This window comes from Lissotriton vulgaris, chromosome 2_1 (genome assembly GCF_964263255.1).
Source record: "Lissotriton vulgaris chromosome 2_1, aLisVul1.2, whole genome shotgun sequence".
Taxonomy (NCBI): domain Eukaryota; kingdom Metazoa; phylum Chordata; class Amphibia; order Caudata; family Salamandridae; genus Lissotriton; species Lissotriton vulgaris.
Window position 1 is genome coordinate 2,025,616,582 of NC_141687.1, and position 16,445 is coordinate 2,025,633,026.

At 49.5% G+C, this 16,445-nt stretch overlaps 1 protein-coding gene across 1 annotated transcript in view; it reads right to left on the bottom strand.

Moving 5' to 3' along the window:
* Positions 1-954: 954 nt before the first annotated feature.
* The window catches only part of LOC147733678 (transient receptor potential cation channel subfamily M member 7-like), a 1,990,815-nt gene continuing 1,975,324 nt past the window's right edge, over positions 955-16,445 (bottom strand). The window contains exon 39 of the mRNA XM_086958252.1: positions 955-2,100. Within this exon, the coding sequence (XP_086814378.1) occupies positions 1,976-2,100 (125 nt within the window). The 3' untranslated portion in view covers positions 955-1,975. The remainder of the gene's footprint in view (positions 2,101-16,445) is intronic.

Genomic DNA, 16,445 nt, shown 5'->3' on the forward strand with positions numbered 1-16,445 from the left:
AGAGCCTTTTGGCTCCTTTGGGCCAAGGCACGCCAGAGGGAGTCGGCAAGGAGTCGAAGAGCCAGAGCATGGCTGCATGGAACCCTTCAATTTGTTGCAGAGAGCAAATGGCCCGAAAACTCTAACTGTGCCAGAACCAGTTGCCAGATTGGCTCCGAAGTCGGTTGACTCTAGGATTAAGACCTAGATTTGTGCCAGGAAATACGAGTGGTAAGAAGAAACCAAGTCCTGCCCTGATTTCTTATGTTTCTTTTTAGATGTAAGAGATGATCTGAATCACAACAATGATCTGCCTTGCGAGCGGCTGCAGCGTCTTCTGGAGCTGTACTAGACCTTAGACTTGAACTACAACTTAGTGTGGTCTTGGCTAAGAGTCTGCTCATGCTTGACTATGTAAAATTTTACCTCATGGTTCCGGATAGTCTTCGGGTTCATCAACACCTTGGATTTTTGGCTCAACCCAAGAAACCAGAAGCACACCTGATGGATGTCTGCACACATATTTGTATGCAACAGTCCCTTCAGGGGTCAAAACCTTTGGCTTTCTTGCACACTGTTGGAAAATTGGAAAAAATATTAAGGTAGTGTCTCAGGGACCACATGTAGCTCCGGATCCACAACAGGAAGTGCAGCAAGAGTTGAACTGACGTCAGTGCAGAAGTCGTGCCTATATACGCTCTGCATGTCCTTTCCGGAGTAGAACACATTCGTGCGGCGTAGCACGCTGCTACCTACAGGCACAAAATGGAGCTGCTGAGAAAAATCTCCAGATCCAGTCTTATGCCTGGGGGTATTCACAAGGTGAGGAATCTGCAGTTACAAGTATCCATCAGAAAAATACCAATTTGTCAGTTAAGATTTAGTCCTTAAAGAGAAGTAGTAATAAATCTCCACATGTACAACGTAATCAGACTGTAAATTATGTTGCTTTCAATTTAGGAGCCAACAGAACTCTTATAAACAAGAATAAATTTATTTGTTTTTATATAGATTTCATGATATAAAATGTTTACAGTATTATACTTTTAAATAATACACTTAAACCTTTTCCCCATACAACATATTTGACCATTAAAACAGCTGTTTTGTCCGTGCCTTATAATTGTATCTATAAGATACACTACAGAATAAAAATGTTAGACTTCATATTGTCCTTCAATTAAAAATAATTGCATGTAGTACCGACAAAACAAACATGAAATGAAATATGAACAGACTTGCTTGGTGAATCTTAAAATACATTTAAGGACAGATATATTTAATTAGAATAACATTGTATTGCAATCTCCCATAGTTTATAATAATACGAAATCACTGCTATCCGTATTTTGGTAAAATATGTACCATGTATAATATTAACATTTACATTTGTTTCTACATAATTTTAAATACATTTTGAAATTACTGTGTACATTCTTCTTTGATAAACTGATTTACAGTATGAGGTCTTTGGAAGGTCTGAGTTCGGAAACAATCATAATACAAAAGAAAAATGCATATTGGAAGTGGATTTGTAGAGCGCGTGGCTACCCCGGGGCGTCCCAGCGCTTCTCTTTATAACAAGGCAACTGTTTATTTTGTTTTTTAAAAAGGTATGTTTTCTGTATAATTTCATCTGGCTTAAAATATTACTATACAACACTAACATGATACAACTGAAATGTATAAAAAAAAGTAATTTCTATTTTGTACAAATCAAAATTACTTAATATTATAAATAGTAGTTTAACTTAATTTATTGATTGTTAATTGCCCGGCATCTCCTGATACTTCTTAACGTAAAAAATGTTATTTGCCATGGGATCATCCAAAAAGGATCCATACAGTACCACTCTTCTCCATATTTCTCCTAAAGCCGACAGGATGTGGAGTCTTGTCATTTCCTCTTGGCTTTGAAACAGGAAAAGTAGATTTAAATTCATAAATTAAATGTCTGCAGCTGGTGATCAAACCATCCACCAATATAGTTTTTTTGCTATAGCATTAGGCGTATTGAATTATTTGTTTCTTTGGTGCAGCTCCCAGGCTCGATCGTCAGTTCAGCAGAATCATCCTGAGGGAAGATAACTTTGTCGGGTGTGTAGTCATTCCGTTTTAAATCTATAAAACAAAGAATGATAATTACTACCTTCTCTAAAATGGAAAATTATTTTATATTGAAAATGGACAATGTCTTAGGTGCAATAATCTAAGAGTAATTTATAAATAAATACTAATATAGTTTACAATATAGACAAACAGTAAATGACAGTAGCAGTTCAAGTTTGTGCGTATGGCCATTATACCATCAGCCTGGTACAATCACCAGTCTAAAATACCCATTAGCTTCTGTTGACACTAACTGGGCGAGGGCATTGTGTTGCGGACAAAAGCTATAGGAGGAGTATGAACGTTACAATGGAGATGGGCCTGTAACTTTCACATCTCGCGGAATCCTTGGTTTAAGAATAACGGCAAAGCACAAGTTACTACTTGTGTAACGATATATCTGTAAGAGACATTAGTTAGTGATAGATTCCTTACCTTAGAATATCCCCAGGCGTCAGACTGGATCCGGAAATTTTTGCGTAGCAATACCCCTGCGCGCTGGTAGGCGTCGTCTGCGGCTCCGCGTCCGTCGTCGGCGTCGTGAGCGCCGGGATGACGTCATCGGAGTATATAGACGGCGCCCATGCGCGCTGACGTCAGTTCTGATAACACAGCTTTTCCGCGCCAGATACGCAGAGCCATGATAGAACTAACACTGGTGCCATTGAAACTAGGGCCCTGAAAGGGGATGACCTTAACCCTAAATATCGGTTCGCAGAACGGGGAGGATGGGAGGGCGGTAAGGAATCTATCACTAACTAATGTCTCTTACAGATATATCGTTACACAAGTAGTAACTTGTGCATCTGAAAGAGACACGTTAGTGATAGATTCCTTACCTTAGAATAGATACCCCAGCAATACCAACCCCGGTGGTGGGTCTGCGAACCAATATCACACCAGAAAGTCCTGGAGGACGGAACGGCCAAAGAAGCCATCCCTCCGGACTTGACTGTCCAGGCAGTAGTGTCTTGCGAACGTGTGCAGCGAGGCCCACGTGGCTGCCTGACAGATGTCCTGCAGGGGGACACCGCGGCCCAGGGCAGTTGTCGTTGCCGTGGCCCGAGTGGAGTGAGCCCGCAATCCAGCCGGGGGCTCCTTCCTCGCCATGGAGTAGCATGCTTGGATGCACAAGATGATCCACCTGGAGATGGTCCTCTTGTGTACAGCCTTTCCCTTCTTCGCGCCCACGTAACCAACGAAGAGTTGGTCATCCACCCGGAATTGGCGAGTGCGGTCCAGGTAGTAGGAGAGCGCACGTTTTGGATCCAGACGGTGGAGCCTCTCTTCCTCTTTCGAGGGATGCGGAGGCGGAAAGAAGGTGGGCAAGGTGATGGACTGCCCGATGTGGAAGGCCGTGACAACCTTGGGCAGAAAGGAAGGTCGTGTACGCAACACCACCTTATCAGGATGAACAGACAGGAAAGGCGGAGAAGAAGAAAGAGCCTGGAGCTCACTCACCCTCCTGGCAGAGGTGATGGCAACCAGGAAGGCCGTCTTCAGCGTAAGGAGGCGAAGAGGACAGTTATGAAGTGGCTCAAAGGGAGCACACATCAGATAGGTGAGAACAAGGTTCAAGTCCCACTGGGGCATCACGAAGGGAACAGGAGGGAACATGTGTGTGATGCCCTTCAGAAATCTACTCACTATAGGGGACTTGAACAAAGAAGGCTGATCTGGTAGCCTCAAGAAGGCTGAAAGAGCAGAGAGGTACCCTTTAAGAGTGCCCAGAGCAGAGCCCTGCTGGGCAAGGGAGAGAAGAAAGAGCAGCACTTCCGAAAGGGGTGCAGAGAGGGGATCCACAGCCTTTGCTGCGCACCATGCCACAAATCTATTCCACCGGCAGGCGTATACCGACTTAGTGGAGGGACGCCTGGCTGCCAGAATGATGTCACAGACTTCGGGAGGCAAGTCAAATGGCCTCAACTGCCGCCGCTCAATCTCCAAGCTTGTAGGTGGAGACTGGACAGATTCGGGTGCAGGACCGTCCCCTGCTGCTGCGACAGAAGGTCCTCCCGAAGGGGCAGACGAATCGGGGGATCGACTGACATGCTGAGTAGCTCGGGATACCAGTATCTTCGAGCCCAGTCCGGAGCCACAAGGATAACTTGGGCCCGGTCGCGCCTGATCTTCTTCAGCACTCTGGGCAGAAGTGGTATAGGCGGAAAGGCGTACAACAGGCCGCAGCTCCACTCGCGACGAAAAGCGTCTCCGAGCGAGTGCCGCCTTGGAAACTCCAACGCGCAGAACTGCTGACATTGCGCGTTCTCTTCTGTGGCGAATAGATCTAACCAAGGCTCTCCCCACTGTCGAAAGAGACCTTGCGCCACGTCCGAGTTCAGACGCCATTCGTGATCCATCATGCACCGGCGGCTGAGTTCGTCCGCCCTGGCATTCAGAGAACCTGCCAGGTGTTGAACCACCAGAGTCACGCCCTGATGTTCCAGCCACTGCCAGAGGCGCAGAGCCTCCTGGCAAAGGGTCCACGACCCCACACCGCCCTGTTTGTTGCAGTACCACATGGCGGTGGTGTTGTCGGTGAACACTTGCACCACGCTCCCCCTGACAGAGGGGAGGAATGCCTTCAGTGCAAGACGAATCGCCCGCAGCTCCAGAAGGTTGATGTGGAGTCGGGACTCCGCCGGAGACCAGAGGCCTCTGATCTCCGCCTCTCCCATGTGGCCTCCCCAGCCCTGGAGGGACGCGTCCGTCACAACTACGTGCTCCGGCTGGGGTAGAGAGAGGGGTCTGCCACTGACCCAGTCGCGGTCCGTGAGCCACCACTGCAGTTGTTTCGCAGTGCCCTCCGAGATCAGGACATGATCGGACAGGTTGCCCTGATGCTGGGCCCACTGAAACTTCAGGTCCCACTGCAGAGCCCGCATCCGCCACCTGGCGTGACGCACCAGAAGGATGCAGGAGGCCATCAGTCCCAGAAGCCGCAGCGTCAACCTGACCGAGACCCGGGATAACGGCCCGAAGATAGGAATCAGAGCCTGAATATCCCGAACCCGCTGCTCGGGTGGGTAAACCCGAAACTGCGCCGAGTCGAGAACCGCTCCGATGAAAAGGAGCTTCTGAGAGGGACACAGGTGTGACTTCGGCACATTGATGGAGAACCCCAGCAAGTGCAGGAGGTCGGCCGTAGTCTGGAGGTGGCTGACGACTGTCTGGGGCGAGCCCGCCTTCAACAACCAGTCGTCGAGGTAGGGGAAGACTGACACCCCTTGCCTGCGCAGATGGGCTGCGACCACCGCCATCACCTTCGTGAACACCCGTGGGGCGCTCGTAAGGCCGAAGGGGAGCACGGTAAACTGAAAGTGCTCGTGGCCTACCGTGAACCGCAGGTAACGCCGGTGGGCCGGCAGGACGGGGATGTGGAAATAGGCGTCCTGCAAGTCCAACGCTACCATCCAGTCTCCTGGGTCCAGGGCAGCCAGGACCTGAGCCAAAGTGAGCATCTTGAACTTCTCCGTACGGAGGAAGCCGTTGACGTTCCGCAGATCCAAGATAGGGCGTAGGCCCCCTTTGCCCTTCTTGGGTACCAGAAAGTAGTGGGAGTAACAGCCACGTCCTACTTCTGGCCCAGGAACGCGCTCGATGGCCCCCTTGGCCAAGAGGGCCGAAACTTCCTCTTGCAGAAGTCGCAAGTGATCCCCCGACACACGGTGGCATTGAGGTGGCATGGATGGAGGGGAAGACTCGAAGGGGAGGGAGAAACCCCTTCGGACAATTTGCAGCACCCACCTGTCCGAAGTGACTGTATGCCAGTGGGAGAGGTGATGGCGAACCCTGCCTCCCACAGGCGTCACATGGGCCTGAAAACTCGGACTAGGAAGGTTTTGAGGCGGGGGCTGCTGAGGGAGGTGTGGACTGGCCTCGCCGCTGGCCCCGACCACCGCCACGGCGGTTCCCACGGCCGCCACCGCGTTGCTGAACATTCTGCGGCGCGTGGCTGGCGGTCCGTGGTGGGGCGCCCCTTCCGTGGCCACGAAAGGAGCGAAAGGCACCCGATTGCTGGCGTGGGGCCGCAAGACCCAAGGACTTGGCCGTGGCCCTGGAGTCCTTAAAACGTTCCAGCGCATGGTCTGCCTTGTCGCCGAAGAGGCGACGGCCATCAAACGGCATATCCAGGAGAGTAGCCTGGACATCGGCCGAGAAATTGGCGGACCTCAACCAGGCGTGGCGTCGAACCGCCACCGTCGTTGCCATCGCCCTGCCCAGTGAGTCCGTGGTATCCAGCCCACACCGGATGGAAAAACGTGCTGCATCTCGGCCGTCCGCAAGGGTTTGGCTGAGTTTAGCCCTGACCTCCTCAGAGCATTGTGGCAGCACCTCCGCAACCGTGTCCCACAGAGTGTGGGTGTAGCGGCCCAAGAGACAGTTGGTGTTCACTGACCGGAGCCCTAGGCTCACAGACGAGAAGACCTTCTTCCCGAACTGCTCATATCTCTTGGATTCCCGATCGGGCGGGGCCGTCGGGAACGCGGTCTGGGAAGTGGAGGCCTGGATGACCAGGCTCTCGGGGGTGGGGTGGGTGGACAAAAAGCAAGGGTCGCCCGGTGCCGGGCGGTAGCGTCTGGCCACGTTCCTATCCACAGGGGGACCTGTGGCGGGCTTGGACCAAGTGCCCAGCAGAACGTCACACAAGGCCTCATTGAACGGCAGAAGGGGCTCCGCGGAGCCGGACTGCTGTTTGAGTACCTCAGTGAGGAGATTAGTCCTCACGGCCGCGACGGGGAGCTCAAGGTGTAGGGCCTTAGCTGCCTTCGTCAACACTACACTGTAGGCAGAACCCGCCTCCGAAGCCACAGTCGGGGGCGACGTAAATCCAGTGTCTGGCGATGTGTCAATACCACTGGCCTCCCCAAGCTCATATGTCCAGTCCTGATGAGACTGGCAATCACGTGCCAGAGGGTCCTCGGACCCCTCCCACTGCTCCTCGTCACCCAGCTCCTGGAGACCAGGATCAACAGCCAGGGCCTCCTCGTGGAGATAGAATTCTCCGACGGCCGACGGAATCGGCGCCCAGCGGCGCCCCTCCGACGCCTGAGGCGGACCGTAGGAAGCATTGGGGTCGGCAACCACTACGGCTGCCGGGGACGACACCTGAAGGGACGGCGCCGGTGAGGTCGTAAGGTCGACCGGCGAGGTCCCGGATCCGGAGCCGGATCCAGCGAGGTCGCGCGGCGCCGGGACCGAAGTCGCCAGCGGCGCCGGGCCCGAAGTACCCGACGTCGTCGGGGCCGAAGCACCCGACCCGGAAGGACCTCCAGACGGAGCCGATCGGCCCGAAGGCGCCACGGGAACCGACTGAGGAGGGAGGGCCCTCATGGCCATGAGGTACCTCTCGACCTCCTCCTGCGACGCGCCGTGCCCAGGGACCCGAAGGTGTGGGGCAGGCGGCGACGCTTGCGACTCCCGCGGAGCCGCGTGGGCGGTGTCGCCCGAATCCCCGGTCGCATCGAGCGAGCGACGGGGCGGGTCGGAGGACCGATGGTGTCGCTCCGACCTCTCATGCCTCTTACCTGAGGACTTGGATCCAGACGATCGGTGACCACTCCCGGAGCGTCGATGACTCCGACCTCGCGACCTGTCCCTCGACCTCCCGTGGGACCGGGACCGGGACCTGGAGCGGCGCGGGGCCGACTGCCTCAGCTCGAGACGCTTGCGGGACCGCTCCCGCCTAGCCTTCGACGTCAGGGCCCGGCAGTCGTCACAGGTTCGATCGTCGTGGTCGAGGCCTAAGCACTTCAGGCACCGGCGATGGGGGTCCGTGACCGACATGAGTCGGCCGCACTTCGAGCAAGGCTTGAACCCGGGCATCCCTGGCACCGATAGTCGAGAAACGACTAAGTAGAGGATCAAAAAGATCAAAAAAGTTTTCAGTCAAAAAGTGACTGGGGGTAGAGCTTCTTCCGGATCTGCGCTAGCTGGCGCGGAAAAAAGAAGAACTGACGTCAGCGCGCATGGGCGCCGTCTATATACTCCGATGACGTCATCCCGGCGCTCACGACGCCGACGACGGACGCGGAGCCGCAGACGACGCCTACCAGCGCGCAGGGGTATTGCTACGCAAAAATTTCCGGATCCAGTCTGACGCCTGGGGATATTCTAAGGTAAGGAATCTATCACTAACGTGTCTCTTTCAGATTCTAGCGTTATACGCCTGTGGCAGCTGAGAGGAACCTTCTCATGGTTCTTTCAACAGCTGATACAGGAGGGTGGTGGGAGGGGCCATGAGCTGTTTATTTTATACAATTTGTTTGGGTAGTCGTCAATCAACCCCCCCTTCCTCACTCCTGAGCCTTGGAATAAGGGAGTTTGTCAACAACCGGACCAATCTTTTCCTCTGTGATAGCACAGAAGTCAATTTGAGTTAAACAATACCAGAAAGTAAATCAATAACAGCCAGTCATTTAGGTAGATGAAAACGGGTATGCCCAATCTCTATAAATATGCTGGGACCATCCTGAACACACGAGGGGTGCTGGTGTGGTTGTAGGGCAGGACAGAAAACTGAAAATGCTCTAGTCCCACTTTGAACCGCAGAGAACGCCTGAGTGACCACAGGACAGGCATATCAAAATAAGTGTCCTGCAGGTCCAGCATTAACATCCAGTATCAAAGATAAATAGAACTGGGCCAGCATGAGAATCCTGATTTTGTGCGTTTCCAAGAATAAATAGAGAGGGTCGTAATCTAAAATAGGATGAACGGGTTTGACACCATAAAATAATAGCAGTAACATTCAGTTCCTATATCTGATGCCATAACCCTCTCTATTGCTCTACGTCCAAATAGCTGGTTTTCCCGCTGCAGAATGGAAAACTAGTTCCCCGAAAGTCGCTCTGGCGTATGTGGAATATGCGGGCGGGTCGGACAGAAATGGCAGGGCGTAGTGGTAGTGGACTATTTGGAGGACCCACATGTTGGATATAATGCTCTGCCTCTCAGAGGGGGCCAAGTGTCATAGACGGCAAACTAAAAAAGCCTTGGAGCTGAAGCAGCGGTGTTTGTGGGTTGGGTGGTACCATGTCCCTGCTGGCCTGGACATTGTTCGCTGGATCACTTACCTCAAAAGGACTGGAAGGCTGGTACCGACGTGGTGGGCCTTAATGTGGTCTGTAGGCCATACCCTTCCTGAAGCCTCAAAATGGGCAGAACTGATGGAGGATACTGCCTCACAGATGCAGAGGGCGAGGGAGCATGCTGTGGCCCTGCATTCCTTCTAGAAGTCCAGTGCCAAATCTGCTTTATATCCCAGAGACAAGTACCATCAAATGGCATATTATATATAGCAAAGTGCCTCTTTTTATATGGTTAGCCCCCACTTTTTTCCTGGGAAATGATGCAGTTTCATCTGGAAGTGACAGTGTCCCTGCTTCCCCGTGCCAGATCTCCTTTCCTAAACTGTATCTATTCTTTCGACAGTTGGCACCACTTTAGACACATCAGTCCCTTGTAAAAGGTACCCCTGGTATCAAGGGCCTTGTGGTTAAAGAGGGTCCCTAAGGGCTACAGAACAAATTGTGCCAAACTAAAGGACCGCTCAGCAAGCACACGCACACTGCAGCCAGCGAATCTTGGCGCAGATAAAACTAAAGCGGCGCTACAGCGTACATCCCTGCGAGACCTGCCTATAGACACTGCATGAGATATAGCTAAAACATTCCTCTAGAAAGCCTTAGACCTAAGGCAGGGTGCACTAGACATGCCCCTCCACTATCCTGGTTGATTCCTGGTTATTCCTGGATATTGTAAGTGATCAGGGAAGCACATAAGTACATGGGCTGGACACTCATCATTACAAGTTCCCCAGCTCCATGATAGCTTCACTGAAAAAGGAGATGTTTGGTACCAAACTTGTCAGCATAAAAAACCAGCACTGATTCCAATGTCAGATTTAATAAAAAACAATATACAGGGGACCTGCTAGAGGGGTCCCCTGAAACCTACCAATCCTTAGTGTGTTCACAGATTGGCCTGAGCCAGCCTGCTACAACCAGGCAGTATTCTGACCTTATGGGGAGGCCTGCGCACTCTTAAGATGGAGCACACTGACTTTCCCAAGTGTAGGTGTTCACACTCCGTCCCCCCTTCAACCCTGCCACCCCCACCCCCCCTCAAAAACATCCATCTGTGGCAGAGAGTTTCAAAGGCCTTTCCACCTTTGAAATGCAACCCCAGTCTCTCCTGATAGAGGGAACAGGCCCCCTTTCGTCCCCACCCCATTTTTGGCAGGAGGACAGGCAGGAAAACTTAGAAAGAATAGGAGGTGCGCCCTCCTCTGCCTGGAGGCGAGGTGAAGTACACTTCTCAGTGCCCACTGTCTTGTGTTTCCTGCATCGCTCTTTGTAGTTTTCCCTATATTAGCCTAACTGTGCATGTTGTAGGCCTTATTCATGCTTGATTTTGTGCCACATTGTACTTTCACATGGAACCGGCTTATGTTTTTGCGTTTTGTTCTTTTCCTGGGATTTAGTTTGAACACCATAAACAAGGTTGAACAAAAATGTGCCTTGTTATTCTTTCTGGCCAGGCACTAGCACCTGGACAGAACACAAGAATGCAGCTGTTGTTTATGTGCATACATGTCCTATCATATAGATGAGCACATGAGCCAAAAACACACACACAGAAGGAGTTCTGATATAAGAGCATCATGTCTGCTGAAATTTAGAGCGTTCATCTGTTTATGCTAAGGTACTGGGTTTCCCGTAATCCCAGAGATTCTACATATATAATAATTTTGCTTCAGTTGCAGGGGAGGGGGGTTAGGTCGCTCTGTCCTATAAAATGGCAGGGCTTTTTATGATGCATGGATTATTAACCAATCTAACCAAACTCTTATTATGCATTTGCCCTCTAATTGTCGCACATATAATACATTTCAGAGCACAATAGTTTAATTAAATATTCTAAACTTTCTTCATGTCTTCTGGTTATCTTACTGTTGACAAGTACGAGTGAGAGAGAAAAAGTGTGTGTCCTGTTACCACGATCCGTGAGAGGGTAGTGTTCTGGGGTGCCAATTCACTTGTTTCTCTGGCAAGGTTAGTAGGGCAAGTGAGGCAATCTAGCTAGTCGAACTCAGACTCAAAGATACTGAGGTGATATGGTGACAGTCACTATACACTGATATTTTATGGTTCCAAGCATAGTTCTGTTCCAGAGCAGGATCCCTACAACATGGCACCACCAGCGTTTGGTCTGGTACTTACTTGCAGGAACCATGAGTATAATAATAATTCTTTATTGTTTGATTACTTAAAATCTTACAATTTGACATGTACATCTACTATAATATAAAACCACTAAAAACTAAAAAAAATGGATACAACACAACTTCTAAACCAGTTACAATAAATATAACAACATTTAAAACGGTTTGAAACTGCACAAAAGTTTTCGTAATTATAATCTCCCAGTTTTGCTTTTACTCTTAATAAAAACTTTACAAAAGCAGAATTCATACTTATATCATTAGAATGCAGACACCTTATCAAAGCTTGCCTACATGTCCTTATTCCTTGCATGTTAAAACATGTTTTAAGTATAGTTTTTCTTTCAATCTGAAGTTCAGGACAGATGCATAGCAAATGGACAATATTCTCCTCGCCGGTTTTACTCAATCTGCATAATATAGCCCCCCCCCATTTTCATCCAAGGGTGAAGATGACTAAGTCCAGTGAGTACACCAAATCTTGCTTTGATAAAAATGTGCTTATTATTTAATGACCATGGGATTTCTAAATAGGCTTGAACCTGCTTTTTTGTAAACCCATTAATTATTGACTATGCATGATTTCTTTTTGTCAATATATCTTTCTCTTATGATCGACAGTTGGTTCGTTGTTCTGTTAATTATTTTTTTGACTGAGGCCTTGTTTATTGTATTGTTCCAAATCGGCATGACAGCATGAGTAGTGTTGGTGCTTGTCCACAATACCATAGCACTTTTTCTTAGAGACGTCGGTGGTGCTAGGGATTTCTCAAACACAGTTATTAGGTATCACCTAGTTCTGTTGGTTTTTCAAGCTTGAATATTAAAAGGTCTCTACCCTGAATGGGCTACGTTTTGAATCCTTTTCCAGTTAGCTCTGGCTCCACCGGAGGCTATTCCTGTTGAATGCCGCGCAGCGATTGTAGGAGAGTAGGGTCTGCAATCCTATGGTCACCCCCGATTTTTGCTTTTTGCTTCACTGGTTTACGACTTTCCCTGGCAGTGGGCCTGCTAATCAGACCCACAGCCGAGCTGTTCGCTCTCTAAATTGACAACCATGTACCTTAGGTGCATTTACCAATTGGTACTGGGCCACCTTATCAGTCCCTGTACAGCATACCTTAGGTATCCAGGGCATAGGTGTACCCAGGGCCTACCAGGGGCTGAGGTATGTATTATGCCATCCCTGGCTGGCCATCTAAACAGACACAACTGGCTGCACGACAGCTGGGGCAAGGTGGTGTAATCACCCTCTGCTTTAGATATAGTATCCCTATATCTAACCCTAAAAGTGGACACATATATTCCTATCAGTCACTCCTATGGCAGGCCTTATCAATCCTAAAGGCAGAGTGCTGGGAATTATGCGAGATGGTGCTCTGGCATGAGCTGAGCCCGTTTGCAGCTTGCCGAACCAAGTCCTAATAGCTGTTCCATGATAACGCTATACCATATACTCTTAAGTGCATTATGAACCTCGCGGTCAAATGAGTAAGGTGTCATACGAATTGGAATACTACCCCCTCGCCAATTCTGGCGACGGGGGTAGCATTCCACCGTTCTAGAGGGACACGACATGTATGTAACTGTGAACCCCGGTTAAAGTTAACTCGAGCCTCAGCATCACAAAATGGATGCTGCCACCACAGACACAAGTCTGACCTCCTGCTGCTGGGAGTCCTTCCAGCGAGGGAGGCTCGGACAAAGGGTTTCCTGCCTTGGGAGGTGCTAGCACCACCCCAGACAGGATTTTGTGTATTAGGTAGGACAGGGCTGAAAGGAATGAGACATGCCTGGGGCACACGAGGTGTCCCTGTGCATACTCCGGTCTAAACCAGTTCCTGGGGCACTCCAGCCCCAGAGCTGGCGCAAGACCGGACAAAGGATAGGGGGTGTAACCACCCCCCTTTCTGGTCCCACCCAGGGGAGGGACCTAGTCGTAGTGCAGCCCCCTTTAGCTGAATAAAGGTAGGAGCTGGTCCCATTCCCAGTTAGATTAATCTTGACAACTTCCACGAAGAACTCTTGACCTTCGACCTCCTGAACATCAGAAGACTGAAGAATCTGAAGAATCTCCTCTATGGTCAGGGAGTGACCATCCTGCTTCGCAAGCACCATCAAGCTCCTGTGCGGTTTGCTGCAAGTCCTTCCTTCCTGGAACCTGACGACCCAGCTCGACGAGACCCGGGCCTCCAGACTCCTCTGACCTCTACCCACATCCACAGCACAGCTGGGACCCGTGGGTGCGACAAGCAACTTGGAGACTGCCATCTTGAAGAAACCTGCACAGCGCTTCCAGCACGACCGCCGAGGGATCCTCGAGTGAGTGCACTGGGGTCTGAGAAGCCCCACACCGACGCAGCTCCTGCACCAAAGACCAACCCCCCAGCATCCACGAGATCTGCGTGGGGCCCTTTTGCCTGGTTGCTGCTTTTCCTGTTGTCTGGTCACTTGCCGGCTGGCTAGTGACCCCTGAGACGATGACCCGGGCACTTTTGTAAATCGTGCAACTTGAGTATATTTTTCCTAAGAGTGCGTCTTGTGCTTAGCCCTCTGACCTCATAAAGAGTTCAGAGGTGTATGTTAGTTAATAAATACTTGTTTATTTTCATAACAACCTGTGTGGTGTCCTTTCATGTGGTATTCAAGGGGTTATATGTGGTAAAACAGCTGGCTTCACATGCCAATAGAGTTTAGCCTAAGACTGCTTTGTCCATGCTACCATTAGGATAGCTGGTCTATAAGGTTGACTTACAACCAATCACCATAAGGGTTGTTTGGACTGATACAAGGTGATCACTAGAACTAGTGAGCATCATATATCAGGCCAACTTCTCACAGCGGTAACGCAGCATTTAATGCAACATGGAGTTCCTAATGCAAGAGCTGCAGTGATTTTTGTAATTGAAGCGGAAGGAGTCGTTTCTTACCTGTAACTCTAGTTCTCTAGAAGGGGTATTTACGTGATAGTCATAATCATAATCATGTGAATAGTCCCACCCATGTGCGTAGACCCCGGAGCACTAAATTAGATACAATTTCTTAAGTTGTCATCTTCTGCCTTTCTTCAGGAAGGCTTGTATAGACACTTAAGAGATAAAAAGACAATAATGCAGCCTAACCAACTAGGCTACACTGGCCATTACTTCATCTTCAAGTGAAAAAAAGATAGCCAGTTTAACATTTTTAATTTAGCAATTTGCTGAGTTTTACACATAGAAAACTCTCCTTCACAAAACTCCTTTTTTCATGATAGAGATGAAAAGGAATGGATAAAGAAGCCCCCATAGGCTGCCATTATGTGTCTGCAAATGGATTCCGTGCCTTTAAGAGTCTCCAGAGACCTCTCGGTATCCCATGATGCACAGCCAGAGGCAGTTACTTTCAGTTCTTTTTGAAAACGTAAAGGAGCAGAGCCTGCTGAGTCTTGGGGACATCTGTGTCTGCCACAGGGGAGGTGGGCAGGTTGTTTATGACTATCACGGAAATACCCCTACAAGAGAACTGGAGTTACACGTAAGAAACTACTCCTTCTCTTGTAGGGGATTTCCATGTATAGTCATAATCATGTGAATAGACTAGCAAGCCCATCCCACAACAACTCTCCAGCGGTAGAAGAAACAGAGAATAACCGCACTATTGTGCAAATAGATTTCGAAGTGAAGCCTGCCCAACTTGAGCATCTGCCCTAGCATCAGTGTCTAGGCAGTAGTGCTTAGTAAATGTATGGACTGACTTCCAAGTGGCAGCCATACAGATTTCCGAAATAGGTTAGTTACGAAGTAAACCGCTGTAGCATTTTAGCTCTGGTAGAGTGAGCCCTAGGCTTACTAACCAAAGTCTTGTTGGCTTTCTGATAACACAGCTGAATACAGGGAACAATCCACCTAGAAATGGATTGTTTGGAGGTAGCTAGACTAGTTCGGACTGAGCCATTGCTTAAAATAACTGGTCTGATCTACGGATATCCTTAGTCTTGTCCAAATAGAACTTCAAGACCCTCCTAACATCAAGGGAATGAAGCGACCTCTCAGCAGGAGAAGAGGGATTCTGAAAAAATGCAGGCAATGTAATAGTTTGGTTCACATGAAACTCTGAAACAACTTAAGGGAGGAACTTAGGTTGAGTCCTCATAACTACCGTAGAGGAATGAAAGACTGTATAAGGCTCTTTACAACATAGTGCCTGAAGTTCGCTTACCCCGCGGGCAGAAGTTATGGCCACAAAGAAAGCCGTTGTTCAAGACAGATGCTGAAGAGAAGCCTTATAAATGGGTTCAAACGGTTCTCTCATCAGTCGTGAAAGGACCACATTGAGCTCCCAGGGACTCGAAGAACGGCTAATGGGAGGAAACACTTTCTTCAATCCTTCAAGAAAATCTCTGATGACAGGGATTTAAAAAAAGGAAGTTTGTGAAGGACTATTTCTATAAGCAGTTAAAGCTTCCAGGTGAACTTTGACCGAATGAAACTGAAGGCTAGATTGAGCCAAGTGTAGCAAGGAAGGAAGGAAAGATGACATCTTCCTTGCAGGAGGTAGGATCCACGATCTTAGATGCACACCAGATGCAAAATCTCCTCCATTTATATGCATAGGACATGCTTGTAGATGGTCATTTTGCCTCTTTCAATATCTCCATACAGTTCTGAGTGAGACTCAAATATCCGTACTGTACTAACTCAGGAGTCATGCCGCCAAATTCAACGAGATTAGGTTGGGGTGCACCATTTGCCTGCGAAACTTCGTCAGAAGCTCCGGCGGAATGGAAGACGGAGATGTGGCAGGAGAGACCAGTGGAGTAGGTCTGTGAACCACCACTGATGGGGCCACTCCGGAGCAATGAGGATAATCTTGGCCCGTGATTGCGAGAGCTTGATCAGTACTGTCGGCATGAGGGGAATTGGAGGAAAAGCCAAGAGAAAGCCGCCCGACCAGTTGATCCAAAGTGCATTCCCCACAGTTTCTGCTTGGTAAAACCTGGATGCGAAGTTGCTGCATTTGCTGTTTACAGCGGTAGCAAACAGATCAACTTCTGGAGTACCCAATCTTTCGAAGATATCTCGCACCACTTCGACATTTTCGACCCATGTGTGAATTTCTCGTCTGAGTCTGCTGAGCACGTCCGCCTGAG